This window comes from Rana temporaria, chromosome 7 (genome assembly GCF_905171775.1).
Source record: "Rana temporaria chromosome 7, aRanTem1.1, whole genome shotgun sequence".
Taxonomy (NCBI): Eukaryota; Metazoa; Chordata; class Amphibia; order Anura; family Ranidae; genus Rana; species Rana temporaria.
In genome coordinates, this window is record NC_053495.1 from 50478276 (window position 1) to 50505640 (window position 27365).

General features: G+C 44.1%; 1 protein-coding gene across 4 annotated transcripts in view; it reads right to left on the reverse strand.

Moving 5' to 3' along the window:
• Positions 1 to 27365, reverse strand: part of RAF1 (Raf-1 proto-oncogene, serine/threonine kinase) — a 176011-nt gene that overhangs the window by 70964 nt on the left and 77682 nt on the right. For all 4 annotated transcript variants that reach the window (XM_040359341.1, XM_040359342.1, XM_040359343.1 and 1 more), the window contains exon 3: positions 4294 to 4406. In XM_040359341.1, coding sequence (XP_040215275.1) covers positions 4294 to 4406 — 113 coding nt within the window. The remainder of the gene's footprint in view (positions 1 to 4293; positions 4407 to 27365) is intronic.

The following is a 27365-nucleotide window of genomic DNA, read 5'->3' on the forward strand; positions in this document are numbered from 1 at the left end:
TTTTTAAGGTTAAAAGTTTGACGCCATGCCACGAACGGGCGCAATTTTTAAGCGTGACATGTTTGGGTATCATTTTACTTGGCGTAACATTATCTTTCACAATATATAAAAAAATTGGGCCAAATTTATGGTCTTATTTTTTAATTAAAAAAAAGTGAATTTTTTCCAAAAAAAAGTGCGCTTGAAAGACCGCTGCGCAAATACGGTGTGACAAAAAGTATTGCAATGACCGTCATTTTATTCTCTAGGGTGTTAGAAAATATATATATATATATATATATATATATATATATATATATATATATATATATATATATATATATATATATATATATATATATATATATATATATATATAGAATGTTTGGGGGTTTTAAGCAATTTTCTAGCAAAAAAAAAAAAACAGTTTTAGTCTTGTAAACGCCGAATCTGAAAAACAGGCTCGGGGCTTAAGTGGTTAAGTACTTCTTAGCACAACTTAAACTTCTAGATGTTCTTTATAACACAGAAAACCCACCTTTGTAGTTTACTTTTTAATACACATGAAAGCAATACATGGAAGAAGCCCGTGCTTGGTCTTCCTACATATTCAGTAAAATAACTGCATTGATAATGTGCTTTATTTACACAAAATTCCAGTGGTAAGAAAAATGTGAGCAATATCAATGCTGTAGTAATGAACCATAAATAGATTCAAAGTGCGGCCTGAGGCAACATGCTAGACCCAGCTGGAACACATATACAGACACAACCCTGATTAAGTGGCGCATACACACCTCGGGTTCTATTTGTGAATTTCAATGGAATATTTGGAAAGGCACAAGCAGAAAGTCATTGTATCTGTTGGCTGACACACACACAGCAGTTTCGCAAATCCCACAGGACTAAGTTGCGTGACTTGTCCCCACCTACAGAAACTTGGTATCTGATTACCTCAACCAAAACAAAAAACTCGCACTGGGAAACGTCCCAGCACTTCCAACTGTAGCCAGCTTCTCGCCAAGTGTGCATGGTGGGGAGACGGAGGCCACGACTTCAAACCAGACGCTCGCAGCTCTATGTTCCAGGACAGGATTTCTTCCTATTGCATAATTCACAGCAGAGCTCACAACATCAAAACCATTGTATTAAAACATCTCAGAAATGGCTATAGCCAAAAACAACATAGATCTAAAGAACAATAACCAACTTTGTCATGAGCCGCCTCTTAGATACTGCAACCTTTGTCATGCCAGGCAAAGTGATAGTGGCACTGAAAAGGACTCTATTGCCCCCAACACCTTCATAACAATGCCCTATGTCATCTTCCCCCACAGTCAGCCCTGTAATGATTGGTGACTAGCAGAAGCTGTGATGTCACTCCACCAATCATGTGACAGGGCTATGTCAAAAAAGAGACAAATCAAGTATTGGGGCTCCCTCATGCACCCATGTGCATAAGACCTTAAAGTTTGTTTTTGACCTCCAGTCAAGTTACTTTGCCTAGAACAGGGGTCTCCAAACTTTTCAAACAAAGGGCCAGTTTACTATCCTTTTGACTTTAGGAGGGCTGGATTGTGGCAATGAAAAATGTCTCGGGCCCAGCATTGGTGAGAATAAACATGGGTTTGTGGTCAGTAGGAGTAATGCCCCATCATTGGTATTAGGAGGAGTAATATTACCCCATCATTGGTATCGGTGAACAATATAGTGCCCCATTGTTGGCGTCAGCAGGAGGATAATTGCCTCATAATTGGCAGGAATAGTACTCCAAGGGCCAGATAAAGGCTAGCGAAGGGCCGCAGTTTGGAGACCCCTGGCCTAGACTGAGACAATGTCATCAGTTCCCAGCAGGCAGGAACAAGCATTTGCTCATTCCCTCTACCTGAGCGATAACAATGTGTCCTTGTAGCAGGTCACGTTAGAGGTTGCAGAATGGGCAGATCTGTGTTAGACATTTGTCAATAGCCAACACCTAGGCACCAAATGTACATACTGTGTAACTGCCATTTCCGAGCCAGCATTTCAGTCCAGAAACCACTGCATAGTCCTTGAACAAATATTGCACCATCCTTCCGGAGAGAAAAGCGGATGATGTCATTGTCAGGAGTTCTATATACACTTTTTGCTAGGAAATTACCTAGAACCCCCAAACATTTTATATATTTTTAGCAGAGACCCTAGAGAATAAAATGGTGGGTTTTGACATTTGTTTCGTCATGCGGTATGCGGTATACACTCCAATAGGGCCGAAAACAACTAATCGATTATGAAATTAATCGGTTACAATTTTCGCAATCGATTAATCCGTCAGTAACATATTGGGGTTAAAAAAACTAAAATTAGCCCTTTTGTAGTACAAAAAAAGCTAATTTTTACTGTAAATATTACTTTCACTGTCCCCCAGCAAAAAAATGAACCCCTTACAGTAGCGATTATTTGCTCTTTTTGTACTTATTTTTGTTTTTTTAACCCCATTATGTTACTAAACATCTCAGGCCGGGTTCACACCTCTGTTTTTTGGTGTTTTTTGCAAAAACACACTATAGTTAATTTACAGGTTTCACCATCCATAAAAAAAATTCAGCTGCTGCGTATTTGGAAAGGGCAAGGACTTTTTAACCCAAGACTGTGCTATTTTTTTTTTTTTTTTTTTGGTTCAATATACTTCAACGGAGAAGCTGCAGAAAAGCATGCAATGTGTTTTTGCGGCAATTTGTGTTTTGTAATCTGCCCAACAACAAATTGGCCCAAAAAAAAATAAAAATGCAATTTTTTTTTTAAGGCTATTATCCGATTAATCGAAACAACGGCCAATAATCGTTAGTTGCAGCCCTACACTCCAATAAATCTTAAAGCGGAGTTCCACCCAAAAATGTAATTTCTGCTTTAAGTGATGGTGACCCCCTGACATGCCACATTTGGCATGTCTTTTTTTTTTGGGGGGGAGCAGGTACCCTCTTTTTAGCGGCATCCAGCTCCCTCTTCCTCCCAGTGCTCCGCGGTGCTGGAAAGAAGTTCACCTCTCTCCCCGCAATTTTCTGGGACACGTCACAGGTCCCAGAAGATTGCCCTGCCAAGCCACAGCCAGGTGCCCACAGTTTCAATGCCAGCGCTACAGAGAGAGAGAGAGAGAGAGAGAGAGAGAGAGAGAGAGAGAGAGAGAGAGAGAGGAGTGGGGCTTCGTTCACCCGTATCGCTGAACCATGGGACAGGCAGGTGTCTGATTAATAAAAGTCAGCAGCTACACTTCTTGTAGCTGCTGACTTTTAAATGGGTGGAAACTCCACTTTAATGCAAACAAAACAGAAAATCCAAATGTTTGGTAAAATATAAAAGATGTTGTTATGGGGAGTAAGTAGACATCTAACATCTAATGCTTTAAAATTGCACACACTCGTGGAATGGCGCCAACCTACGACACTAAAAAATCTTTATAGGCTTGGTTTGCAGCAATACCTCACATGTGAGATACGATCGCCATTTACGTATGTGTGCAGGACCAACACGTACATTCGCTTTTGCACGTGAGCATGAGGGGATGGGGGCGCTTTAAAAAAAAAAAAAAAAAATTCTTTACACTGTTTCTTTCAAAAAATTTTGATCACTTTTATTGCTGTCACAAGGAATGTAAACATCCCTTGTGACAGCAATAGACAGTGACAGGTACTGCTTATGAAGAGATCTGAGGTCTATTAGACCCCAGAGGTCTCCTCTTCCCTTAAAAGCCTTTGATCACACCAAGATGGATGTGATCAGATGCTTTGCCATTTTAAAAATGGCGCTGTTAACATCCAGAGAAACCGGAAGTGATGAAAATGCACAGCGCTTCCGGTTTCCTTTACCATAGAGCTCATCGGGGACCTTCCAGTCCTCGAAAAGCTCTACGGTAAGCCGGCAACCCCTCCCGCTGCCTGCAAAAGCAATCCAGCGGCTAATCCGCTGCTAGGATGGCTTTTACAAAGAAGCCGAATAAAAAAAAAGAAAAAGATACCAGTTATATGTCCATTAGGTGGTCTTCAAATGGTTTATAAGATCTCCGAGAAGTAACCAACGCCTGAAAGTGTCACACCGACACAATACTCCAAATACACTTAACACAACATATACATGTGACCTAAGGACTGCTAATCCCTGGCATACACAAAATTAGATGACTAAACAGATCAACTCTTGAATTAAAATGCCACATTGACATATGTTGGGAACTATATAATTGTTCAGCACGTAGGATCTTCAGATGTTTCTAGAACACAAAGCCCACAAGAACCAAACAAACCATCATGTTATTTACCTAAAAAAACAAATTCTTACCTTTTGGTGTCTAGCAGAAGGCGGAAAACTGCACAACACTCTGGCTGGAGTCCTCGAACCTTCAACGCTTTCATTAGACAGTCATGAAGGGTCATACCGTTTCGAACATTGACCTGGGAGGACAAATAAAAACACATCAGCACTGAAGTGATATGAGACACTATAAAATATATGAAGCAGTCCTGGAAAAGAAGGACTTGACTCTTCAATACAGTGCCCGGGAAAACTCTTCAGGCTGCTGCCTTCTTCAGATGGGGTTCTGAGGAAGAGGGTATAGTCCTAAAAATGTGCTAGGCCTCATTTCTGCTGTTAAGTAGCATTCAGGTTCTCGATTCATTTGGGGACTGGCTGTTCAAGTCCTTTTACAAGCATACAATTATATGGCTCTTGTGAATATACTGTTTTTTTTTTTAATGAATAAATGGTGATAAAAGTGGTAATAAACCCCAAACCAAAAATGTAATCTATTTTGCAGCTTGAAAAGAAAAGTAACCGCTCAGATGAACCAGAGAGCCTTCGCACTAGACCCAAACCATGGGTGCCGGCAATGCAATGATATGCAAAAATTTAAAATAAAAGTCAGGACAGCCGCACTCCAAAAACGTTCCTTTTAATAAAACTGGTCACAAAAATGACATGCCACAGCAAAAAAATAGAACAGAAGCCGACACGTTTCACACTGTACTTAAAGGAACACTAAAGGTTCGTTTTTTATTAGATCAATTGATTGCTGTAAGCTAGAGCAATTAAATATCACTTACCTCGTTTTTCCTTTTGACCTCCAAAATACAGTAATCCAGGTTTGAAAATTCCATTTCCTGTCACTCCTCTTCTTGCTTTCCACCAGCATCTGAGCCGTTTTGCATGGTGGAAAGCAGAATGTGCTCACCCCCTCCCTATGACTACAGCCCTGTGTGAAGATGCTCTCTTATCCCTCACAGGCATGGAGGCTAAGCCTAATTGGAACTGTAGTTCCCATTAGGCCGTAATGTAGCAAGAATGAATGCGCACCGCAAACCAGGAAGTCAGTGAGAATAATGATTCAGGAGTGACAGAGGTGAATAAAACAGCTCGATTTCAACAGGTATCAAACTAGTTATAATGCAAAACATTACTTTTTACTTTATCAGCTACTGTCAGACTTTAATTTAAGAGGAAAATATTTTTGTCTTTACAACCCCTTTAATGCTTAATCATAGCTGTGATTAAGCACTGAAGTACAGTGCGAAACGTGTCAGCTTCTGTCCTATTTTTTGCTGTGGCATGTAATTTTTGTGACCAGTTTTATTAAAAGGAATGTTTTTGGAGTGCGGCTGTCCTGGCTTTTATCTTCATATTTTGCAGCTTACCAATCAGATGTGGTGTCTGCATTTACTTTCTTTGTTTTTTTTTTTTTACTTTCCCCCTCTCTTTTCACCTTGTGATCTGACTGGTAACACCTCCTGTATTACAGTGTCCTTACTCTGGATAAAAATGCACAGGGGACACAGGAGAGGGCAGCATTGTCAGTCTGGGGAAAGGGAGAGTGCTGAATGTAACAGATTTAGATACACTAACACAGGGTTTGACAAATTAGCTTGGAATCTAGGAGCCAGCTGAAAAAGTTTCAAGCCAAAAAAGCACCCCGTCCTGCTGAGCTCACGTGCAGAAGCGAACGCATACGTGAGTAGCGCCCGCTTATGAAAGTGGTGTTCAAACCTTTTGGTAGACGCGATTGGTAGAGCGAGAGAAATAATTCTAGCCCTAGACCTCCTCTGTAACTCAAAACATGCATTTTTAAACGTCGCCTATGGAGATTTTAAAGGGTAAAAGTTTGTCGGCATTCCACGAGCGGACGCAATTTTGAAGCGTGACATGTTGGGTATCAATTTACTCGGCGTAACATTATCTTTCACAATATAAAAAAAATTGGGCTAACTTTATGGTTGTCTTATTTAATTAAAAAAAATGTATTTTTTCCCAAAAAAAGTGTGCTTGCAAGACCGCTGCGCAAATACGGTGTGACAGAAAGTATTGCAACGACCGCCATTTTATTCTCTAGGGTGTTATAATTTATATATATTATATATATATATATATATATATATATATATATATATATATATATATATATATATATATATATATATATATATATATATATATATATATATATATAATATATATATATATATATATAAATATATAAATATATATATATATATATATAAATATAATGTTTGGGGGTTCTAATTGGAGGGAAGGAGATGGCAGTGAAAACACAGGAGGAGCTCCATTAGCATTGCTGGTTGTCTTGTCATGCCAACGGCCACCACAAGATGGCGCCAGATCACAGAAGCATAGGCCTGCAGAAGGCCGCAAAGCCGGGGCGGCCCGACGCGATAAATACTTTTATTTGTGCTTTAAGTTGAACTCCAGTCATCCCCCACCCCCTGTGAATTTTTTTTTCCTTGCAGTCATAGAGCTGCCCTACTGATACGATAGATCAGGGGTCTTAAACTGGCGGCCCTCCAGCTCTTGCGAAACTACAAGTCCCATGGGGCATTGCAAGGTTGAGTTACAAGCAAGACTCCCACAGGCAGAAGCATGATGGGACTTGTAGTTTTGCAACAGCTGGCCGCCAGTTTGAGACCCCTGCGATAGATGGATCTTCCTTTTATGTTGGTTGTGGTGGAGGGTGATCATTCTTCCAGCACTTAGCACCCACTTAATGGCCTTCTGCCCTGAAAGCTGGTGCTTGACTACGGAATAAAGTTGAGGACCATGCTGGAGCATAGATAGGGTAAGTGAACATTGCCAATATTTTAAATTTAAAAAAAAAATTCTGGTATGGGAGGAATCTACCATCAAATAAAAAACATGGGTTTTATTTTAAAGCCAACAGTCCAACGCCAAGAGGTGCCAGTATCAAAAAGTGGTGCTGAATAATAAAGACCAGCAATCACCAATTGTATCCAGGCAAGTTTGGACATTGGAGACATCTTACAGAAACTAGAATGAAAAGGGACAATATTTGAGACAAAAAACCCACAAAAAACAAACAAACATACTTTAAATACCAAAATTCCACCATCATTTAAATAACACGTTAAGAGTGTAAATAACCCACAAATCTAGGGCTGCAACGGATCGTCATTGATCCGTGATCCGAATGGGTCAATGTCAGTGGATCGGCACACCAGGCGATCTGCGGATTGAGCCCATAGGAAAGGCGGCCATCTTGGTACACCTGGCGGCGGCATAGGTGAGCTTCCCGGAGTGGGGCTGACTGGGGAGACGCGGACACTACAGTGGGGGGAGAGGACGCGGACACTACAGTGGGGGGAGAGGACGCGGACACTACAGTGGGGGGAGAGGACGCGGACACTACAGTGGGGGGAGAGGACGCAGACACTACAGTGGGGGGAGAGGACGCAGACACTACAGTGGGGGGAGAGGACGCAGACACTACAGTGGGGGGAGAGGACGCAGACACTACAGTGGGGGGAGAGGACGCAGACACTACAGTGGGGGGAGAGGACGCAGACACTACAGTGGGGGGAGAGGACGCAGACACTACAGTGGGGGGAGAGGACGCAGACACTACAGTGGGGGGAGAGGACGCAGACACTACAGTGGGGGGAGAGGACGCAGACACTACAGTGGGGGGAGAGGACGCAGACACTACAGTGGGGGGAGAGGACGCAGACACTACAGTGGGGGGAGAGGACGCAGACACTACAGTGGGGGGAGAGGACGCAGACACTACAGTGGGGGGAGAGGACGCAGACACTACAGTGGGGGGAGAGGACGCAGACACTACAGTGGGGGGAGAGGACGCAGACACTACAGTGGGGGGAGAGGACGCAGACACTACAGTGGGGGGAGAGGACGCAGACACTACAGTGGGGGGAGAGGACGCAGACACTACAGTGGGGGGAGAGGACGCAGACACTACAGTGGGGGGAGAGGACGCAGACACTACAGTGGGGGGAGAGGACGCAGACACTACAGTGGGGGGAGAGGACGCAGACACTACAGTGGGGGGAGAGGACGCAGACACTACAGTGGGGGGAGAGGACGCAGACACTACAGTGGGGGGAGAGGACGCAGACACTACAGTGGGGGGAGAGGACGCAGACACTACAGTGGGGGGAGAGGACGCAGACACTACAGTGGGGGGAGAGGACGCAGACACTACAGTGGGGGGAGAGGACGCAGACACTACAGTGGGGGGAGAGGACGCAGACACTACAGTGGGGGGAGAGGACGCAGACACTACAGTGGGGGGAGAGGACGCAGACACTACAGTGGGGGGAGAGGACGCAGACACTACAGTGGGGGGAGAGGACGCAGACACTACAGTGGGGGGAGAGGACGCAGACACTACAGTGGGGGGAGAGGACGCGGACACTACAGTGGGGGGAGAGGACGCGGACACTACAGTGGGGGGAGAGGACGCGGACACTACAGTGGGGGGAGAGGACGCGGACACTACAGTGGGGGGAGAGGACGCGGACACTACAGTGGGGACTATATATGGTGGTGATCTGAAAAATTATCCGATCTGTGGCTCTGATATGAGGAACGATCTAAACCGTGAGTTTTTTGATTCGTTGCACCCCTACCCAAATCTTAAGATTGGTGTACACCAAGGGCGCTCAACCTGTGGCCCCTGCAGCTGAAGTGCAGTAAAACTACAAGTCCCAGGAGGCATTGCAAGGCTGACAGTTACAAGCATGGCTTCCAAATGCATGATGAGACTTGTAGTTCTGCAAAAGCTGAAGGGCCACAGGTTGAGCATCAATAGTGTATACCTTCTATAACAGCAAGATGTTTACCAGATCTTTCAAGACTTTAGGTTTATTCTCAATAAAAAGTATTCACTTGTGGTCACATACAGCGCGTCTTTATCCAGCTCACCACAAAATAGCAGAACGGTCTGACTTATTTACTTATTTATTTCGGTTTTATTTGCCAAAAACAAGTCAAGCTCAGTTACTGGGTGTGGAAAGGCAAAAAGGTCACAGGGTGAAAAAGCTCTTTCATGTTCCCGACTGCTAAATAAAAGCTCAATTTTGTGTCAGCTTTGACTTCAGAATCCCCCAAAAAATATATACATTATTCCAGCTAGGGTGTTCTTCTAGGGAATTACTCAGAATTGTTTGTTATTTTTAATGGTGTCAGATGTGAGTTATGTAGACTGGTGTATTTTTCTTATTTGGATCCAAGCTATGCTCTCACTAATATTTATCTTGGACAAGGGATGTGGAAAGTCAGCGAGCTGCCTGCATGGAGCACACTGCAAGCGATTGACAACACTTCTTCTATCTTTCTGTCATCACAGCCTGCTGGGAAAAGTCCACGTTATTGGGGGAGAACTTCACATGTCATATACATTCATGCATTAGACGTGTGCACTTGAGCTACTGACTAGAACTCACCAGACCATTAAATCCCAACTCCAGGCAATATTTTAGGTTTTTGATAGAGTGGGTGAAAGTCAAATGACACTTAACTCTTGTTTTATAAAATTCTAGTATATATTCTTATTCTGGTTTACAAAAAAAATTATTCTAGTGTGTATTCCAAACTCAAAAAACGACCTATTAGCCTCAGCCTCCTACAAATCCCTTTTTGCTGCTGTTATCTAAAGCAGTGGCCTCCAAAACTGCTGCCCTTTGATTGGCTTTATCCGTCCCTTTGGGCACTATTCCTCCCATTGATACAAGGACACCATTCCTCCTACCGACACCAACGATGAGGCACCACTACAGACACCAGCAGTGGGGCATAAATCCTCCCACTACTCAAAGATGGGGCACTAAATCTGATGGGCACTGGTAGGTGACACTGATGGGCAGCACCGATGATGAGGCACTTATTGACAGCACTGAAGGGGAACTGATAGGCAGCGGCTCTCCGTGTTCGGGACTAAGGATGAGCTCGGGCGTGTTCGCACAGAACACGTGCAGAGCCCGCCAGGAAGTGAGCACGGCGCTGTGCTAATCACAGCCAGGGAGACAATGTCCTGATGCTTGGCTGCAGGGATCGTGAAATGTCTCCCTGGCTGTTATTAGTGCAGCGCCGTGCTCACTTCCTGGCGGGCTCTGCACGTGTTCTATGCAAACAAGCCAGAGCTCATCCTTATTCGGGACCCATGTCCCTCCGACAGAAGCTGGTGTTCCATTACCGCCTCTGATTACATCACGTGATCAGCTGTCATTGGCTGACAGCTGATCACGTGGCAAGGTGTCAGGATCGACACCTTACTCCCATCTATGATCAGCCTCGTAGACTCGCTGATCACAGAGCTCATGCATGGCAGGATGTGCATGGATGCCCTCCCGGCAATTTGGGCCTGCGCTGTAGCCTTCTTTCAGCTATAAAGCTATAACACGGGCGTGAAGGGGTTAAAGAGCGTAAGATTGTTTTTTTTAACAATCAGGATCATTAATTTCCCTGAGACCAATCCTGGTTGGATGTTTACCCACTGTTTAATCACAAAAATAAGAAGACGGACAGACAGACCCAATCGGATTGATCGGGTGTGAGAGGCCCAAGGCTGCATTCACACTTAGAACTGCGGTTTAGCTGCACTTTGCCCCAGCTTCTATTATATCTTGCAGGGGTGGTGTACTTTCTGAAAGCGCACACAAAAACTCCTGCATTCAGGAAGCACATCAAACCCACAAGATAGAAGTCTATGGCTCAGTGCAACTAACCCGCAGGAAAGCCGCAAGAGCACCTTATATCTTTCAGTTTCTACTGGCATTGCTGGCTGTTAGAAAGGCTCCTGTCCCAGGAGAAGTGTTACGAAAATGCACTGGGACAGGAGCTGGTGCTATAAAAGAAACATCGGCTTAGGCAGCTCCTGCTCCCTCTGCAGCGCCAGCTTCCTCCTCCGACGCTCTGGGCTGACATGTCCGCAAACTGCGATCCGGGCTTGCCAATGCGCCATCACAGAGCAGGAGGTTGCCACGTGAGAGGGCTGCAAGGGCCACATGTGGCTTGTGGGCCACCGGTTGAGCACCACTGCTTTAACCCTTTCTGTCAATGTACGAAACTTTATGTTCTACAACACCACAATGGGACACGCACAAGACACAGTAAATGTCATCAGGCAGATGAAGTAAATGTATCTTTATATGAGAGATTTAGGGCTGGTTCACAAAAACAGCCACATTGTAACGCAGGAGCCGGTGTGCGTTGGGGACTACATAGTGCGGACTACGCCAATTATAGCATACTACATGGTTTACTTTATTTCTACTTTTTGGGAATGTAACAAAACATTCCACTTAGGTTTCTTCACGACAGCATGTTGAAATGAAGTGTAGTGCGTAGCAAAGCACTGCAGTGGAAAAAAAAAGTACTGCATGTCCCACTTTTTGTTCCAGACCACACAACCACAACACAGTGCTGTGACCTGAACACATAGGACACCTTCTCTTCATAAACTTACAATAGAACGGTCAGAAATATTTTTTAAAAACTCTTTTTAGGTATGTTGTGTAAATAGGAGGACATAACATAAGTGGGGCTCTCTTAAATTTGACAACAAAAGTGGAAATACATTTTAGGGAGAAGATTGATAGTGGAGATTTTACTGCATAAAGTGATACTGGCTTATTAATTTTGAGTTGCTCTGATCACATTGGTAGAAGTGTTGGTTTGAATTATATCGTTAAATTAGGGCGGAGGACCGCCGAAAAAAAAAAAATTAAAAGCCAGCAGCTACAAATACTGCAGCTGCTAACTTTTAATATATGGACACATGTCCAATGTCGGCAGCTGAAGTCGATCTGTCTGTCGGCTCTCGGCTGCCGCCGACATCCTTGGTAAGGGAGTCGGCGGCTTCACTTCCTGGTTGCGTACTGCGCTTACGCGAGTCCCGCTGCTTGTCCTCACTGGTCCCTGCTGTCTTCTGGGACCTGTGTGTCTCCCAGAAGACAGTTGGGGAGGATAGAGTAGGCGCCGGAAGAGGCATAGGTCACAGCAGTTCCGCCACTTGATCGTTACAGGCGACAGAAGGGGACAACACCCCCCCCTTCCCCCGCCGCCATCCGGTGCTTCTCCGGGCTCTCCCGTACCATCGGGGGCCCGGAGAAAGAATCGTCCCGGCACACGACTATAGAGATTTCTGGTGACCAGATGGTCACCAGTCATCTCTATGGCCGTCTGAGGCCCAGGAACAATGTTATGACGTCACACCCGGGTTCTCGGAAGTAAACAAAGACGCATGAGATCAGTGATTTTTTCCCCCGGTCTCATGCTTTCCAGCCTGGAGAGATGTGTCGTCTTATTGACCCCACATCTCTCCATAAAGAGGACCTGTCACTAACAATTCCTATTACAAGGGATGTTTACATTCCTTGTAATAGGAATAAAAGTGATACAAAAAAAAAAAAGTGTATAAATAAAAAAAAGTTAAGTAAAAAAAATAAAAAACGCCCCTGTCCCTGGTAGCTTGCGCTCAGAAGCGAACACGCATGCAAGTCCCACCCATATAATTAAAAACACCTTTCAAACCACACATGGAGGTATCGCCCGTGCGTTAGAGCATGTGCAACAATTCTAGCACTAGACCTTCTCCAACACTAAACTGATAACGTCGTCTATGGAGATTTTTAAGTACTGAAGTTTGGCGGCATTCCATGAGTGTGCGCAATTTTAAAGCGTGACATGTTAGGTATCCATTTACTCAGCGTAACAGTAACATCTTTCACATTGTTCAAAAAAATTGGGCCAACTTTACTATTTTGTTATTTTTTAATTATTGAAACCGTTTTTTCCCCCCATAAAAAGGCGTTTGAAAAATGATTACGCAAATACCATGCGAGATAAAAAGTTGCAATGACTGCCACTTTATTCCCTAGGGTGTTTGCTAAATAAAAAAACATATAATGTTTGGGGTTCCGAGTAATTTTCTAGCAAAAAAATTATAATTTTTACATTAGACGTGCTAGAATAGGCCCGCTATGGAAGTTGTTAAAACGAAACGTGGCTAAACGTGAGTTACTACATTTACAAGCTGTTACAGGAATTCGCCGTTTCAAATGCCTCTGAACACCCGTCTTGAATGCATTTTTTTGCTTTCCAAAAAACGCTTCTAAACTCCAATGCCTATAAACGACCCTGTGTACATGTACTAATAAGAGAACGGAGGAGAGTTCAGAGGCAGCTGGAAAAAAAAGCTCAACTACTCCTAGACGTCCATTTACCAGCATCAGTGTACAACGCTGTATCCTGGCCTAGGCCAACAAGACCCAGGCCTAGGGCAGTACTTTGCAGGGGGACAGCACAAAAAGAATCCCCGCCGGCTTGCGCCAGTCTTATGGTGCGGACTGTGCTAAGAGGCAAATTAGTCTAGCGCTGCTTCTAATTTTGACTGTCCTATCAGCCTGGACCACAAACCTTCCTCACTGTGCTATATGTTTTCTGCTGTACCCTTGTCATGGTTATATCTTCTTAGTCTTCTCCATAAAATTATCAGAAATTTGTGCTTAAAGTAGAACTATAGGTAACTTTTTTTTTTCATTTTGGATAAGTAAGGGAGGGTTACTATCCCTGTCCCATTGCAGAGATTTCCCTCCACTTCCTGCCCTGTAGCCAAACAGGAAGTGAGAGGAAATCTATGCAAATTAAGGGAATACATTCCCCCCCACAGGCTCTCAGAACTAGTGTCCTCACTCGAAAATCTCAGGGCGGGTCTTAAACAGAAAGGGGTATGGCCTTGTCAGGAAGGGGTGGGTCATATTTAAATTAGGGGGTGTACAAGTTTAATTAGGCCTAGGGCGGCACAAAAACATGAAGCCTTATGCGATATTTGGACACTATTCCATTTACTATTGGATACTGGACATTTTGGGTATTTATAGTTTTTAAGATTTTAATACGTTGATATTTTATTAGAATCACTCTTAAATTACATTGGAATTCATAGGTTGTGGGTAGAATGCTGTTCCTGAACCTATAAAACTCATAGGTGGGATGATCAGAGAGCCACAAACTTTTAGGGATATTCCACACTTAACGCAGTGGGATGCATTTTGGACTGCACTCCAACTGCATAGACAGTCCAAGATCAAGGTTATCCTATAGGAATAGTTCACACTATTGCAGTAAAAAAATAAAAATGCTGCATTTTTCTGCACCGCAAACGTTCAAACACAATGAAACGCATCGCAGTATACAAAGAAGCCAAGGCAAAGAAGGAAGAAAGCGATCTCACAGGACAAATGCAGATAGAAAACATGCAACAACTGCAAGTAAAAACACACATTAAATGCATGTATACGTGCAAGGAAAAAACGCACAGTAGATGTGCAGTCCCTAGTGTGAATGGGTCCTTATCCATATAGTGTATCATCTTGTCTATTGCAAAATCAATGCCTGTAGGCAGCAATGGTCTTGGCACATGTGCCGTAAGCCCAGGTGGCCACTGAAATGCACAGGGAAACAAGTACCATATATACTCGAGTATAAGCCGACCCGAATATAAGCCGAGGCACCTAATTCTTACCACAAAAAAAAAAATGGGGAAACGTATTGACTCAAGTATAAGCCTAGGGTGTCCATCTGCATGCCTCACTGTGTCCATGTGCATGCCTCACTGTGCCCATGTGCATGCCTCACTGTGCCCATGCCTAGACTTATGTTTAACATGGGAGTATATAGAAGGGTTACCCAGCTTTGAATAAAATCAATGATCCCCGGCCGTAGTTTCCTCAAACAGACTTGTAGAGGAGAACTGGGGCGACGTGTGCCAAGTTTCGGGTCCAGTAGACCTACGGCCAGCCGGTACCGGGTCTCCTAAGTTATCGGAGAAATGACCGTTTAACAAGGGAGGCTATGGAAGGGGTGCCCGACTTTGAAAAATCGGTGCTCCCCAGCCAACAAAATTTGCACACTTGTAGAGGAAGAGTGGGGCTATATGTGTGCCAACTTTGGGGTCCAGAGGGTTCCCAAAGTCCGGGAGATCAGGCACAAAAAGGTGACTCGAGTATAAGCCGAGGGGGGCATTTTCAGCGCAAAAAATAAAAAATGCTGAAAAACAAGTAAATACAGTGCATTTCAAAGGTTTGGTGGCTGCTGAATTTATAGTTTGATTAATTTTTTTACTACTCTGTCAAATTCCACAGCACTCCGAGATCTAATGTGCCCACTATGTCCATATAAAACACAGACTCAATTCAGAGAGTAGCACTAGAATTACATTTGAAACGGTTTCTTTAAAGCGGGGGTTCACCCTAAAAGAAAAATAGAACGTTACATCCAGCATACTAACATCTAAAGTATGCTGGATTTTTTTTTAAGGCTAGAGATAGGTTAGCGGAAAAGTTAATTTGTTGTAAAATGTCAAATATGTTTTCTAAGGTGGTTTGGCCTCTAAAAGTAAATAGATTAGATAATTACTAATTAGGTAAATACATTAATAGTAATTACTGATCCAGAGAGAGAGATTTATTTCTGGGAGACGTCTTGTGGGTCTATGGCCTGACAATTTTTAGCAGCAAAGTTAATGATAGGGGAAAGTACACGCTATTTACAGGGTACACATACTGTAAACTCAGTTATTATTGCCGTGTTTATAATAAAACAGGCCATAAAACATACAGCAAGTTTACCTTTGAGATAAAAACATTAAAGTAGAACTTAAAGCGGAGGTTCACCCTAAAAAAATTATCTACCATCCCATCCAGCATACTTGCGTCAGCTACAGTATGCTTTCTTTTTTTTGCTTTACTTACCGCTTTATCGTTGATTTTCTTTTCTAGGCGTTCCTATGAAGGGGCGTAGATGATTGACGTGCGGCTAAGGCGCGCCACGCTTTCCGAAAATAGCCGACCTAGGACTCGGCTATATACGGCGCCTGCGCAGTCAGCTCCTAGTCTGTGCGCAGGCGCCGTGAAGAGCCGAGTCCTAGTCCGGCTATTTTCGGAAAGCGTGGCGCGCTGTAGCCACACGTCAATCATCTACGCCCCTTCATAGGAACGCCTTTTTCCCCGCGGGAAGAAAAGAAAATCAACGATTTAACGGTAAGTACAGCGGAAAACAAAAAGCATACTGTAGCGGACGCAAGTATGCTGGATGGGATGGTAGATCATTTTTTTAGGGTGAACCTCCGCTTTAAGCCAAAACGGGTTTTAGTTGACTAAACACTGGATCCAGGGCTACAGCAGGAGGAGCCAAGTGGCCAGCTCGGCAGTCATATGGCTTCCGGCTGACATCAGAGGGAGAGCTTGGATTGGAGTATCAGAGCAGCTAGGAGTCACATGACCGCCCTGAAGATAACTCATAAAAAGGTATTTAGAGGCTTCAATTTTAACAATTAAACAGTGCAGGGTGGCAGTTTAAAACAGGGGGGGGCTGGCAGAAAATTATAATTTACGGTTACAAATCCTTTAATTAAGTTTTCCATACTGGATTTTACAATTTTCATTTAGTTGTACTTTAATTCACAAGTCGTCTTACAATATTACAATTTAAATTTAGATGTACACACACCTACATGTGTGGATTAGGGATTTAGAAAGCTGAAATCCCCCGAAACATAACCAGCAATGAACAGAGTGTCTTATCCAAGGAATGGAAGAGGCTGGAATTCCCAGGGAAACTGAGTAGTCTTTGATTACAAAGAGATCTTTACACTACATATCACATACCAATCTGTATGCAACAGATAATGAAAAGAAAAAAAAAAATTATCAGGAGAAAACCATAGCATAACCAATAAAGATAAAAGTGAGGGTATGAGCACTAAAGACAAAACAAAGAAAAAGCAAACGTTGCAAAAACACAATCATATGACCCAAGGAAGCAACACCCAGAAACACATTTGGTGCTTCAGATTATGTTGGCTATAGGGCTGGAAAAAAAATCGATTTGATTTAAAAATCGAGTTGGTAGGTCAAATCGATTTATATTTTCAAAAAAATCTATTTTTTAGATTGTTTTTTCCCCCCAGGACCGGTGCTAAAAATCCTCCTATTATCGGGTGCAGACCCTCCTGTGTCCCTCCTGTCTTGATAGCTTCTCCGGGGTGTGCAGGAGCGTACACTCTCAGTCAGCCGCGATCCCGGGAAAAGGCCACGAGGCCGGCCATCGCGGACTAGGCCGAAGCCGCGGCCTCGCCGGGGTGTGCAGGGGAGAAGTCAATCTGCTGCAATCCTGGTAAAAGGCCGCAAGGCCAGACGTCGTGGACTAGGCCAAAGCCGTGGCCTCGCCTAAAAACTTCTGCCTGCAGCTCCTCAGGACCAGCACGATGTCCATCAAGAAAAAAAAAAAAGAAGGAGCAGGATAAAAAATATATGTCTGCTGAACAAAAACCACATTCACTGTTAGAAATTAGTTTTAGCCTAGGTTCACACTGCTGCGAATTCAAAATCGCGGTAAAATGCGCGATTTTACCGCGATTTCGCGGCCGCAATTTCGGCCGCAATTTAATGTAAATCGCGGCCCGAAATCGCAAAAAGTAGTACAGGAACTACTTTTTGAAATCGCAGATGCGGCGTCGCACTGATTAGGACAGTGCCATTGCCGACAATTGCCGCCGATTTGAGATGCGATTTGACATGTCAAATCGCATCTCAAATCGTTCCAAATCATACCCAGTGTGAACCAGGGCTGAGACAGATTTTTTATCCTGCTCCTTCTAATTTTCTCATCACTGTGGTCGAAAACAAAATTTTACTTTACAGCCAACTAGAGCTGGGCGATGATTTTTTATTTATTTTTTTCCCCCCATACAAAGTCGAATATTCCTTTTATTTTCTTAAAATTTACATTTGCCATGTTATTGAATATAATGAGAATTTCAAACTACAAGTCCCAGCATTAACCCCTCAGAGCTGAGCATGTGACCCCCCCCCCCCTTAGCTCTCTGGGGTTCATACCCTGATAATGGAACCTGTAGTCCCCTTCACAAGTTTAAAGAGGAGTTCCACCCAAATTTGGAACTTCCTCTTAACCCACTCCTCTCCCCCTTACATGCCACATTTGGCATGTCATTTTTTGGGGGGGGGAGTGGGGGCTTCAGGAGGAGTGGGACTTCCTGTCCCACATCCTCCTTCCGGGTAGACGATTAAGCCTAATTGCCTAGGCGATTAAGCTTAATCACCTACAGGAAGGGGCTGCTGTAGGCGATCGCCCAGGACACGTGACAGGTCCTCGGCGATCGCCTGTCTAATCAGACAGCGCCTCGCCGGGCCGCGCCGCTCGCGCAAGCGCAGTGCCGCCCGCGCATGCGCAGTGGGTGCCCGGCCGTGAAGCCGAAAGCTGTCACGGCCGGGTGCCCACACTGAGCATGAAGACGCCGGCCGGCGAGGGGGGGCGAGGAGCGGAGCACCGTCCGGCGCGTCGCTGGAGCCGTGGAGCAGGTAAGTGTCGGTTTATTAAAAGCCAGCAGCTACACTTTTTGTAGCTGCTGACTTTTAATAAACTTACAAAATGGGTGGAAAACCCCTTTAAGGGGGGGGGGGGTTACGATACAACCTTTAGCTTTGAAGGGTTCATGCTGGGATCTGTAGTTCTTTACTTTTGGGGGGGGTCACATCCCCAAAAGTGAGGGACTACAAGTCCCACAGCACAAAGCCCTGAGATCCATCCCATCCCTCTGCAGGTGTCACCTGCTGCCAGCCTCAGCCTGCCAAGCGAACACAATAAAGAGACACCGCTGCTCACTGCTAGTGTTTCGCCTTTCCGGCCCACATCTACAGGAGCCTCAAATCTGTGCGATTCACCTACTTCCTGGTCTGGTTACTGAGGACAACAGACTACCACCCACCTCAGTACAGTACAGACCCACTGTCCACTGGCTGCCCGCATCTTCTTGTCAAATGTGGCAGGCTGTGGAAGGGGGTTGGGTTACAGTAAAGCTCTAATGCTGATTGGCTGAGAGGCAGCGGGGGGGCGGAGCAATTGTCCTAGCTGCAGAGGCTCCTGTTGGATTGTCTCGGCAGTGGCTCTCGGGCATCTCCAGAACTGCACATGCACAGTTTCAACCCAAGCCGGTCACAGGGTGGTTGACAACACTGCTCAGCTCGTGGTGCACCATCGGCCCTGGTTGTACGTCACCCATAAATTAAATTATCACGACAAAAAAAAAAACCGAGCCCCAAGGCAAAGCGACACAGATCGTTGTTCAATAATTACTTCAATCTACCACCAACACTACATGCCACTTGTGTAGTTTCACAATAGAGACACATTTGTTCTATCAGTTTAGCAAGCAATTGCTACTCATTGAAAAAGCCAGCATTTTTCTTTAGTAGCATAAATAATCTACTAAAAAGAAAAAAAATTCTGTGTGGCTCTAGATTCACACTATATAAGAAAATGACAAGACAAAGAAATCAGAAGCTGGTTAGTCCAGTCTAGAAGCTGGCGGGCATTTAGCGATGTAAGCTTCCAGAAACAACAAAATACCAGGGTCAAAAAAATAAAAAATAAACGTTACCAGCTTTTCAAAGTATCGGCCACTGGGATCTGTTCAGCTCTATCAAAACTTTACATGATTATATGCTCTGTACTTGTCAGACAAACATACTTTTCAACAGTAAAACTAATTTAAAGCCAGAATATGATGGAAATATGAATAAACATTTCACCCACAGTAAGAACAAGAAGTCAAAAGCAACATATCCAGAGCGGTTTACAGCTGAATTTACAGCCAAATTTTAAAGTGATTGCAAGGGAAAAAATGGTACTGCATTAAAAAAAAAACACACACACACCAAAACAAATGTCATACTTACCTGCTCTGTATAGTGGTTTTGCACAGAGCTGCCTTGATCCCCCTTTTCTCATGTCCCCGTCTGGCGCTCTGGGCCCCTCCCCCTTGCTCACTCCCAAGCCGGCTCTTTGCATCCATAAGACAGAGTGCGGCTCAGCTCCGCTTCACTAGCTGTGATTTGCCCATCTGGAGTGAAAATGGACAAAGGGCACAACCTCAAACCTATCAAGTCCAGAGCCTTCATACAGAGGGAAAGAACCTTCTCCTGTGGAAAGTGGGCCATGTCCAAGATTAAGCCCTTGTACTCCTGGCAATTCTAAAGTTGAAAATCCAGTTCAAAGTTTGAGGAACTGAATTATGCTTAGGTTAGGGCTAAGGAGTTCTTAGGATGTCATCCAAGTAACTTGTGACATGAATGCCTTGGGTTCACAGAAGGGCCAAAGAAGAGTAAGGCCCCTTTCACATGGGGCGGATCAGTGATGATCCGCCCCGTGAACCTCCGCTTGCTCAGCGGGGATCGCTCCGTTGATCCCCGCTGAGCCGGCGAATGACAGGGCGGTCCCCGCACACTGTGCAGCGCTTGATTGCAGGGCACAGTGAGGCTGCAATTGATGGGCACAGACAGTGAGGCTGCAATTGATGGGCACAGACAGTGAGGCTGCAATTGATGGGCACAGACAGTGAGGCTGCAAGTGATGGGCACAGACAGTGAGGCTGCAAGTGATGGGCACAGACAGTGAGGCTGCAAGTGATGGGCACAGTGAGGCTGCAAGTGATGGGCACAGTGAGGCTGCAAGTGATGGGCACAGTGAGGCTGCAAGTGATGGGCACAGTGAGGCTGCAAGTGATGGGCACAGTGAGGCTGCAAGTGATGGGCACAGTGAGGCTGCAATTGATGTTTTTTTGTTTTTTTTGCGCCCCCCCTAAAAAATGTAAGCACCAGCTGCCACTGACCTGAAGATATCTTGCATATAAACCATAGTCTAAAATCAATTAAGATATACCCATTTCTTTTGGGTATGGAGAAGCATGTGAATCATTCCCCCTCAAGTAACAGTGCTGTTGCTTAGTGACGGTTTCTGGGCTGTCAGATGGTAGTGACAGAGCACGTACACAGGACATCCTTCTCTTGCTCCTAGCATTTAAAAACGGAGACACAGAAAAGTAAAGGAATGTATGAACAGCTAGTTAAAGGGGGGGGGGGGGGGGTTAAAGCAATCCTCCTGCTTTGCTCCCCACTGAAAAAGCAAAAGATGTAATTAAAGAGACCAATTCAGAGGCACGAAGAACTGGAGATTGAAACCATCCCATCTCAAACTATAAAAAAGGAAAAGTTAACTTCACCATACAAATAATTACCTGCCTATATCTTTGAATGTACAAATCATTCCGAGATACAATTTTCAATGAAGGTACAGCCTCTGTGGATTTTTAAATCCCAGATTAGTGACAGATATTCTTTAAAGCAGCATTTTTGAAAAATAATCCTCTGTAAAACTGCTATAATAAAACGTCTAACTACATAAGGCAACAAAAGAAAAAAAGATTAAGATTTGAGTTGGGTGTGCCAACATCCTCATTCCAGCAAACCTCTCATCATATTCACATCTGAGTTAATGAAGGAAAGAAATTCCTTCTCTTGACATCACAACGAAACCACTATAAAATGATATCTGTTATGTATATACAGAATGTACAACGATGTGGACCAACGAGTGTGTCAAATAGGTGTGTCAGTAATAGCCATTATAAATTCTATTGTTGGGAGCATCCCTGACACGTGCAAAACACATCATAAACATTCATGTACCACTATGGGTTAAACTTTAGGTCAACAGAAGGGTGGATTTAGTTACGGTGTATCAACTGTCCCATGATGTCATGGAAATTGCTTCTACTCCAAGGTGAACAATTTGCCCTGTAAGGCCAAAGCACAGGTACCGTTTAAACTTGAAATCGATATAATTTTACTGCAGCCAGATGGCAGAGAACTTGTCACACATCATCGGGGGTCCGCTTCCTGTGCTGTGCGACTTCATCTCTATATCACGAGACTCACCTTCCAAGGTACCCCAAATCTGATTGGCGATGTGAAGTAACCTCATTAAAATTAGTAAAACAAGAAAAGCTGCTCCAGGCGAGTGAGTCTCTGGTTAATATCCCCCCCCCCCCCCCACACACACACACACACACACACACAGTCAGGTGCTAGCCCAGCTTGCATGTGGTGTAACGTGAAAAAATAATTCCGGACGGCTACACTTCCAAAAATCCTTTTATTGAAGCTTCATATGACAAGTGGTTGACTGATGGAGCAGGGGACAGAGGTAGACGCGTTTCGAGAAAATATCAGCACTTATTTGCGCGAAACACGTCTACCTCTTTGTCCCCTGCTCCATCCGTCAACCACTTGTCATATGAAGCTTCAATAAAAAGGATTTTTGGAAGTGCAGCCGTCTGGAATTATTTCTTCACCCATTGAAATTAGTACTGATAATTAACAGTCTAAGTAATAAAAATAAAATGTACACAATTTCTTCAGGATTCACACCCTGTGTAAATGTTGTGAATCTTTTTATGAGAATAGTTATAAATAAATGGACCCCATTGAGTCAATTTAAATACAGATCAGATATCAGTCATAAATGATGTATGAGGGCTGCCAGTCTTCTCCTTACCATGCTAGTTATCTGGCTGTGCAAGACTTTGGTAATAATTTTGAATCACAGACCCAAAACAAGCATGCTTTAAAACAAGTGTCAGACTTCTATTTCTCTATCTCTATTTCTATTTACTCAGCATTGAAGTCAAAGTATCAACAACAGTCAGGGAACTATCATTGCCAAGAGAGGTTATCAATGGCAGCCCTCCATGACCCTCAAGTCCCTTTAAGGCCGGCCATAGACTGTGGGCAGGCTGAATGAACCAAGTTGACGATTGATCAACTTGGGTACAACCAGCCTGCCGGATTTACTTGCAAAAAACGCTAGCAGCTGCTATATTGATAATTGCAAGTAAATCCAGCAGGCTGGTTGTACCCAAGTTGATCGATCGTCAACTTGGTACATTCAGCCTGACATGGTTCGACTCTGACGGTAATCATGGTCTTCTCCCGGCAGGGAGGGCTTACCCCAAACCCGCCAGAACACAATGTCTCGGTAGGAGGAATTTCCCACAAACAGAATTCATAACCTCTATTTCCACAAAGTATTTTGTTAGATTTCATATTTTCCAATTACTACATAAAAATACTCTCAAGTAAGCCCAGACCTTTCAAAATATGTCCCAACTTCAACAAGTTTAGGGCTGCAACTAACGATTATTTTCATAATCGATTAGTTGGCAGATTATTGTTTCGATTAATCGGATATTAGCCTTAAAAAAAAAAGAAATATTGCATTTTTACATTTTTTTTGGGCCAATTTGTTGTAGGGCAGATTACAAAACACAAATTGCCGCAAAAACACATTACATGCTTTTCTGCAGCTTCTACATTGAAGTATATTGAACCAAAAAAAAAAAAAAAATAGCACAGTTTTGCGTTAAAAACTCCTTGCCTTTTCCAAATACGCAGCAGCTGAAACAAAATCATGGATGTGAACGTGTCCCATAGGAAAACATGTAAATGAACTGTAGTGTGTTTCTGCAAAAACCACCAAAAAACAGAGATGTGAACCCAGGCCTGAGATGTTTAGTAACATAATGGGGTTAAAAAAAACAAAAAAGTACAAAAAGAGCAAATAGGGGGGCGTGGCTTGGCGCACGGCTGAGATGGCAGCACATTGAGGGAGCTCCGGAGGATTCACAGCCTAAAGCCTGTCTTTCTGCTAGTTCGCCCCCGATAATGAGCAGACAGTTACCGGACACCCCACTCCAGACCACGGCGCATTTCGGCGGTGTACAAAGGCAGGAACATCTCGGACTTCAAGAAGCAGTCACTTTCCAGGAGCAGCGGGTCCGGAGGCAAGATGGCGCCGACACATGCTTCGGCAGATTATAGCGAGGACTCTCAGGTCGGCACCTGAGGACAACGGTAGGGGGCCATCGAATCCTAACCTGCCCCTCACATATGCCGATATGTCTGTCTTCGCTGCAGACATAAAATCAACCTTTTCAGCAGCAATTACTGACCTGAAATCCAATTGTGCTGAATAAGATGGCGTCGGTCGAGGCGGCAGGGAGGCAGAGGGAAAAAGCACTTCACAGGTTGGAGAAGGTAACTCTCTCTCACTCTAACCACTTCATCGAGATGAATAGGCACCTGGAAGATCTCGACAATAGGGGGAGAAGGTGTAATATTCGGGTCAGGGGGATCCCTGAGTCAGTAGAGAGTGACCATATCATACCAGCATTGCAGCGGGTGTTCAATAGCCTGTTGGAGAAACCTGAGGATACTGTGATAGAGTTTGTCAGAGCTCATAGGGCCTTGAGAGCGCGCGGCCCTGATAACATGCCGCCTCGTGATGCGATATGTTTGCAGAGTTTTGTGCTCAAGGAAGAGATCATGCAAAAAGAGCAAATAATCGCTACTGTAAGGGGTTCATTTTTTTACTGTGGGACAGTGAAAGTAATATTTACAGTAGTGCTTTGCTTTTTTGTACTATAAAGGTCTAATTTTAGTTTTTTTAACTCCATTATGTTACTGGCCGATCAATTATGAAAATTGTAATCGATTAATTTCATAATCGATTAGTTGTCGATAAATCGATAAATTGTTTCGGCCCTAAACGAGTTAAACTGAAAAGAGGTAGCATAAAAGGTAACTGTAAAAATAGGCCATGTTGCCATAACATTTTCATTCCACATGCCTTTAGAAGCATAAACAATCATTTAAAGTTTGACCTTAAATTAAATTACTTTCTCTTGCTGTATATTTATTGTATTACCCACATCTATATTTTTGCCTCTGTACTGTTTATATTGCATTGTTTTAATTTTAGGAAGTCTCGACCCCAACACAAGAAACTGGTTTCTAGTTATTTGGATAGCCACGGCCTACCCGATCATGATGAGAGGGGTATATAAGAGCCCAGCTAGGGTCCCCTTGGACAATTTAACAATCCTTATTGAGATCAGATTCTGATGATGGGAATTATGTAAGAATACAGATTGGGGAGGATTCAGCTTTCACAAAATTGGCACAAGAGTCCACAATCTGGACAGGAAAAATAATCCACAGATCACTTTGGCAATAGTTTTGTTAGAGAATGAACACAATACTCTCAGAGTAGAATATAAATGACCATGTCTGGGTGCATGTGAGCTCTAGATATGTGCCCTGCATACAACGTTGGCTCCTCCATGAGTGGGTAGAGTGACACTTTTCCATCACTGTACTGACTGACGGTCACAGCACCAGGCGAAGAATAATTCTGCTTTTAACAGAGATTGAAGAGTTCCTAATTGGAGAAAGGAAGGCATGTTGGCTCTCAGCATTCTTGCGCCTACCAGTAAAAGCTGTTCTCTTGGCATCTAATCTTGGTTGCATTAATGCCAGTTTGCCTGCTATACAATCTATGTATCTCACCGATTGACAAAAGACAAAACTGAGACCTATAGTTGGTCAATCAACTCCCTATCCCATCAAACAGGCCAAGAGCCTGCATACAAGCCATACATTCCAGTTAGATGAGAAGTTTGCCGTTTTCATACCAGGTTGAATATGAGCAGCACATAGAGGCTCGCAGATGCATTAAGTGAGAAAGTGTAAGAACCTCCAGCTAGTTTTGATTTATTGCTGATTTGTGAATCAACAGAGCTATCCCATTACTTTTCATTTCTGTAGATTTGTATGATCCAGCACACTCCTTATAGCTATAGAACTTAAAGGGATTGTAAAAGGTACAATTTATTTTTCCCTAAATAGGGAACATGTATTAATGTAAAAAAAGTTTTGCTGTCTGTGTGCATCTGTTCAGAAGATTGCACCTCACTTTCTGCCCCAATGACAAATGATTTTTGAAAATGTTTTTTTTAGTGAAACAAGGATTAGTGATAAAGCATCAGTGGACAGGAGACACCTCTTACAGAAGAGAATTTCCTTTCCTAGGGGTAGATTTCCTCTCACTTCCTGTTGTCTCCTTCCGTTTACAAATAGGAGTTGTTTGTAAGTTGGATGTTTGAAAGTAGGGGCCTGCCGTGTATATACTCTACAGAAATTTGAGTCCTTGGTGTTGCCACAACACTGTAAGCCCTCACAGTTAGTCTTGGTGGGCGCTGAAACGCCCTGCTGTGAACCATTATATCAAGAATTGTAATTACATGCCATTGTTGACCAGTGGTAGGAAAAATTGGGCCTTTGTTGCTGGCGCTGGTGCCACAACACTAAGTCCTTACAGTTACTCTTGGTGGGCGCTGGAATGGGCCCTGCTGTGAAATATTAGATCACAAATTGTAATTACACGCCTCTGTTAAACAGGGGCCGAGAAATTGGGCCTTAGGCACTGGTATTGGTGCCACAACACTGCAACCCCTCACAGATACTCTAGTTGGAGTGCAGGAATGAGCCCGCTGCAAAGTATTGCATCAAAAATTGTAATTACACGCCCCCGTTAAACACTGGCGGCGGTGCCCAGAACCAAAAATGTTCTTACAAGCTATCAGCATGATCATTGAGGAGGAAAAGGATAGTCACTCAGCATCAGCATAGGCAGTCTCCAAGGGATCTGACATTTAACAAAAAAATTATTCAGTTACATCAGCATCAGGTGCTTGGTAGCTGGTGGTGATCCAAGCCCGATTCATTTTTATGAAGGTCAGTCGATCGACCGAGTCGGTGGAGAGGCGCACCCTGTGATCGGTTACAAAGCCTCCATCAGCACTAAATGTGTGTTCCGAAAGAACGCTGGATGCAGGACAGGCCAGTAGCTCAAGTGCATACTGTGCAAGCTCTGGCCAGTGATCCATCCTCAAAACCCAGTAAGCCAGAGGATTTTCGGTGGGAAAGGTGTCCAAGTCTGATCTTGCCCCTAGGTATTCCCGCACCATGTAAAACAGACGCTGGCGATTGTTGCGGGAACCGGTCATACCTTGGGGCTGCGGACTAAAAATTTGTCTGAACACATCGGTCAGATGGCCACCTTCTCCGCCGCATCTTCTGTGACTGACCGAAGCCTCAGCAACACGTTGTCCAGGACCAGGATTTTGTAACCTCTCAATCTCTGGGAACGCGTTGCACAGACCTTTCTGCAAGGCCTCCCGAAGATGTTTCATCTTCTGCTCCCTCTGCGCCAGCAAGATAAGCTTCGCAACCTTACTCTTGTAACGTGGATCAAGGGGGGTTGCCAGCCAGTAATGATCCCTCTCCTTGATAGCACGAATACGAGGATCCTTCCGCAGGCTTTGCAGGATCAGGGAG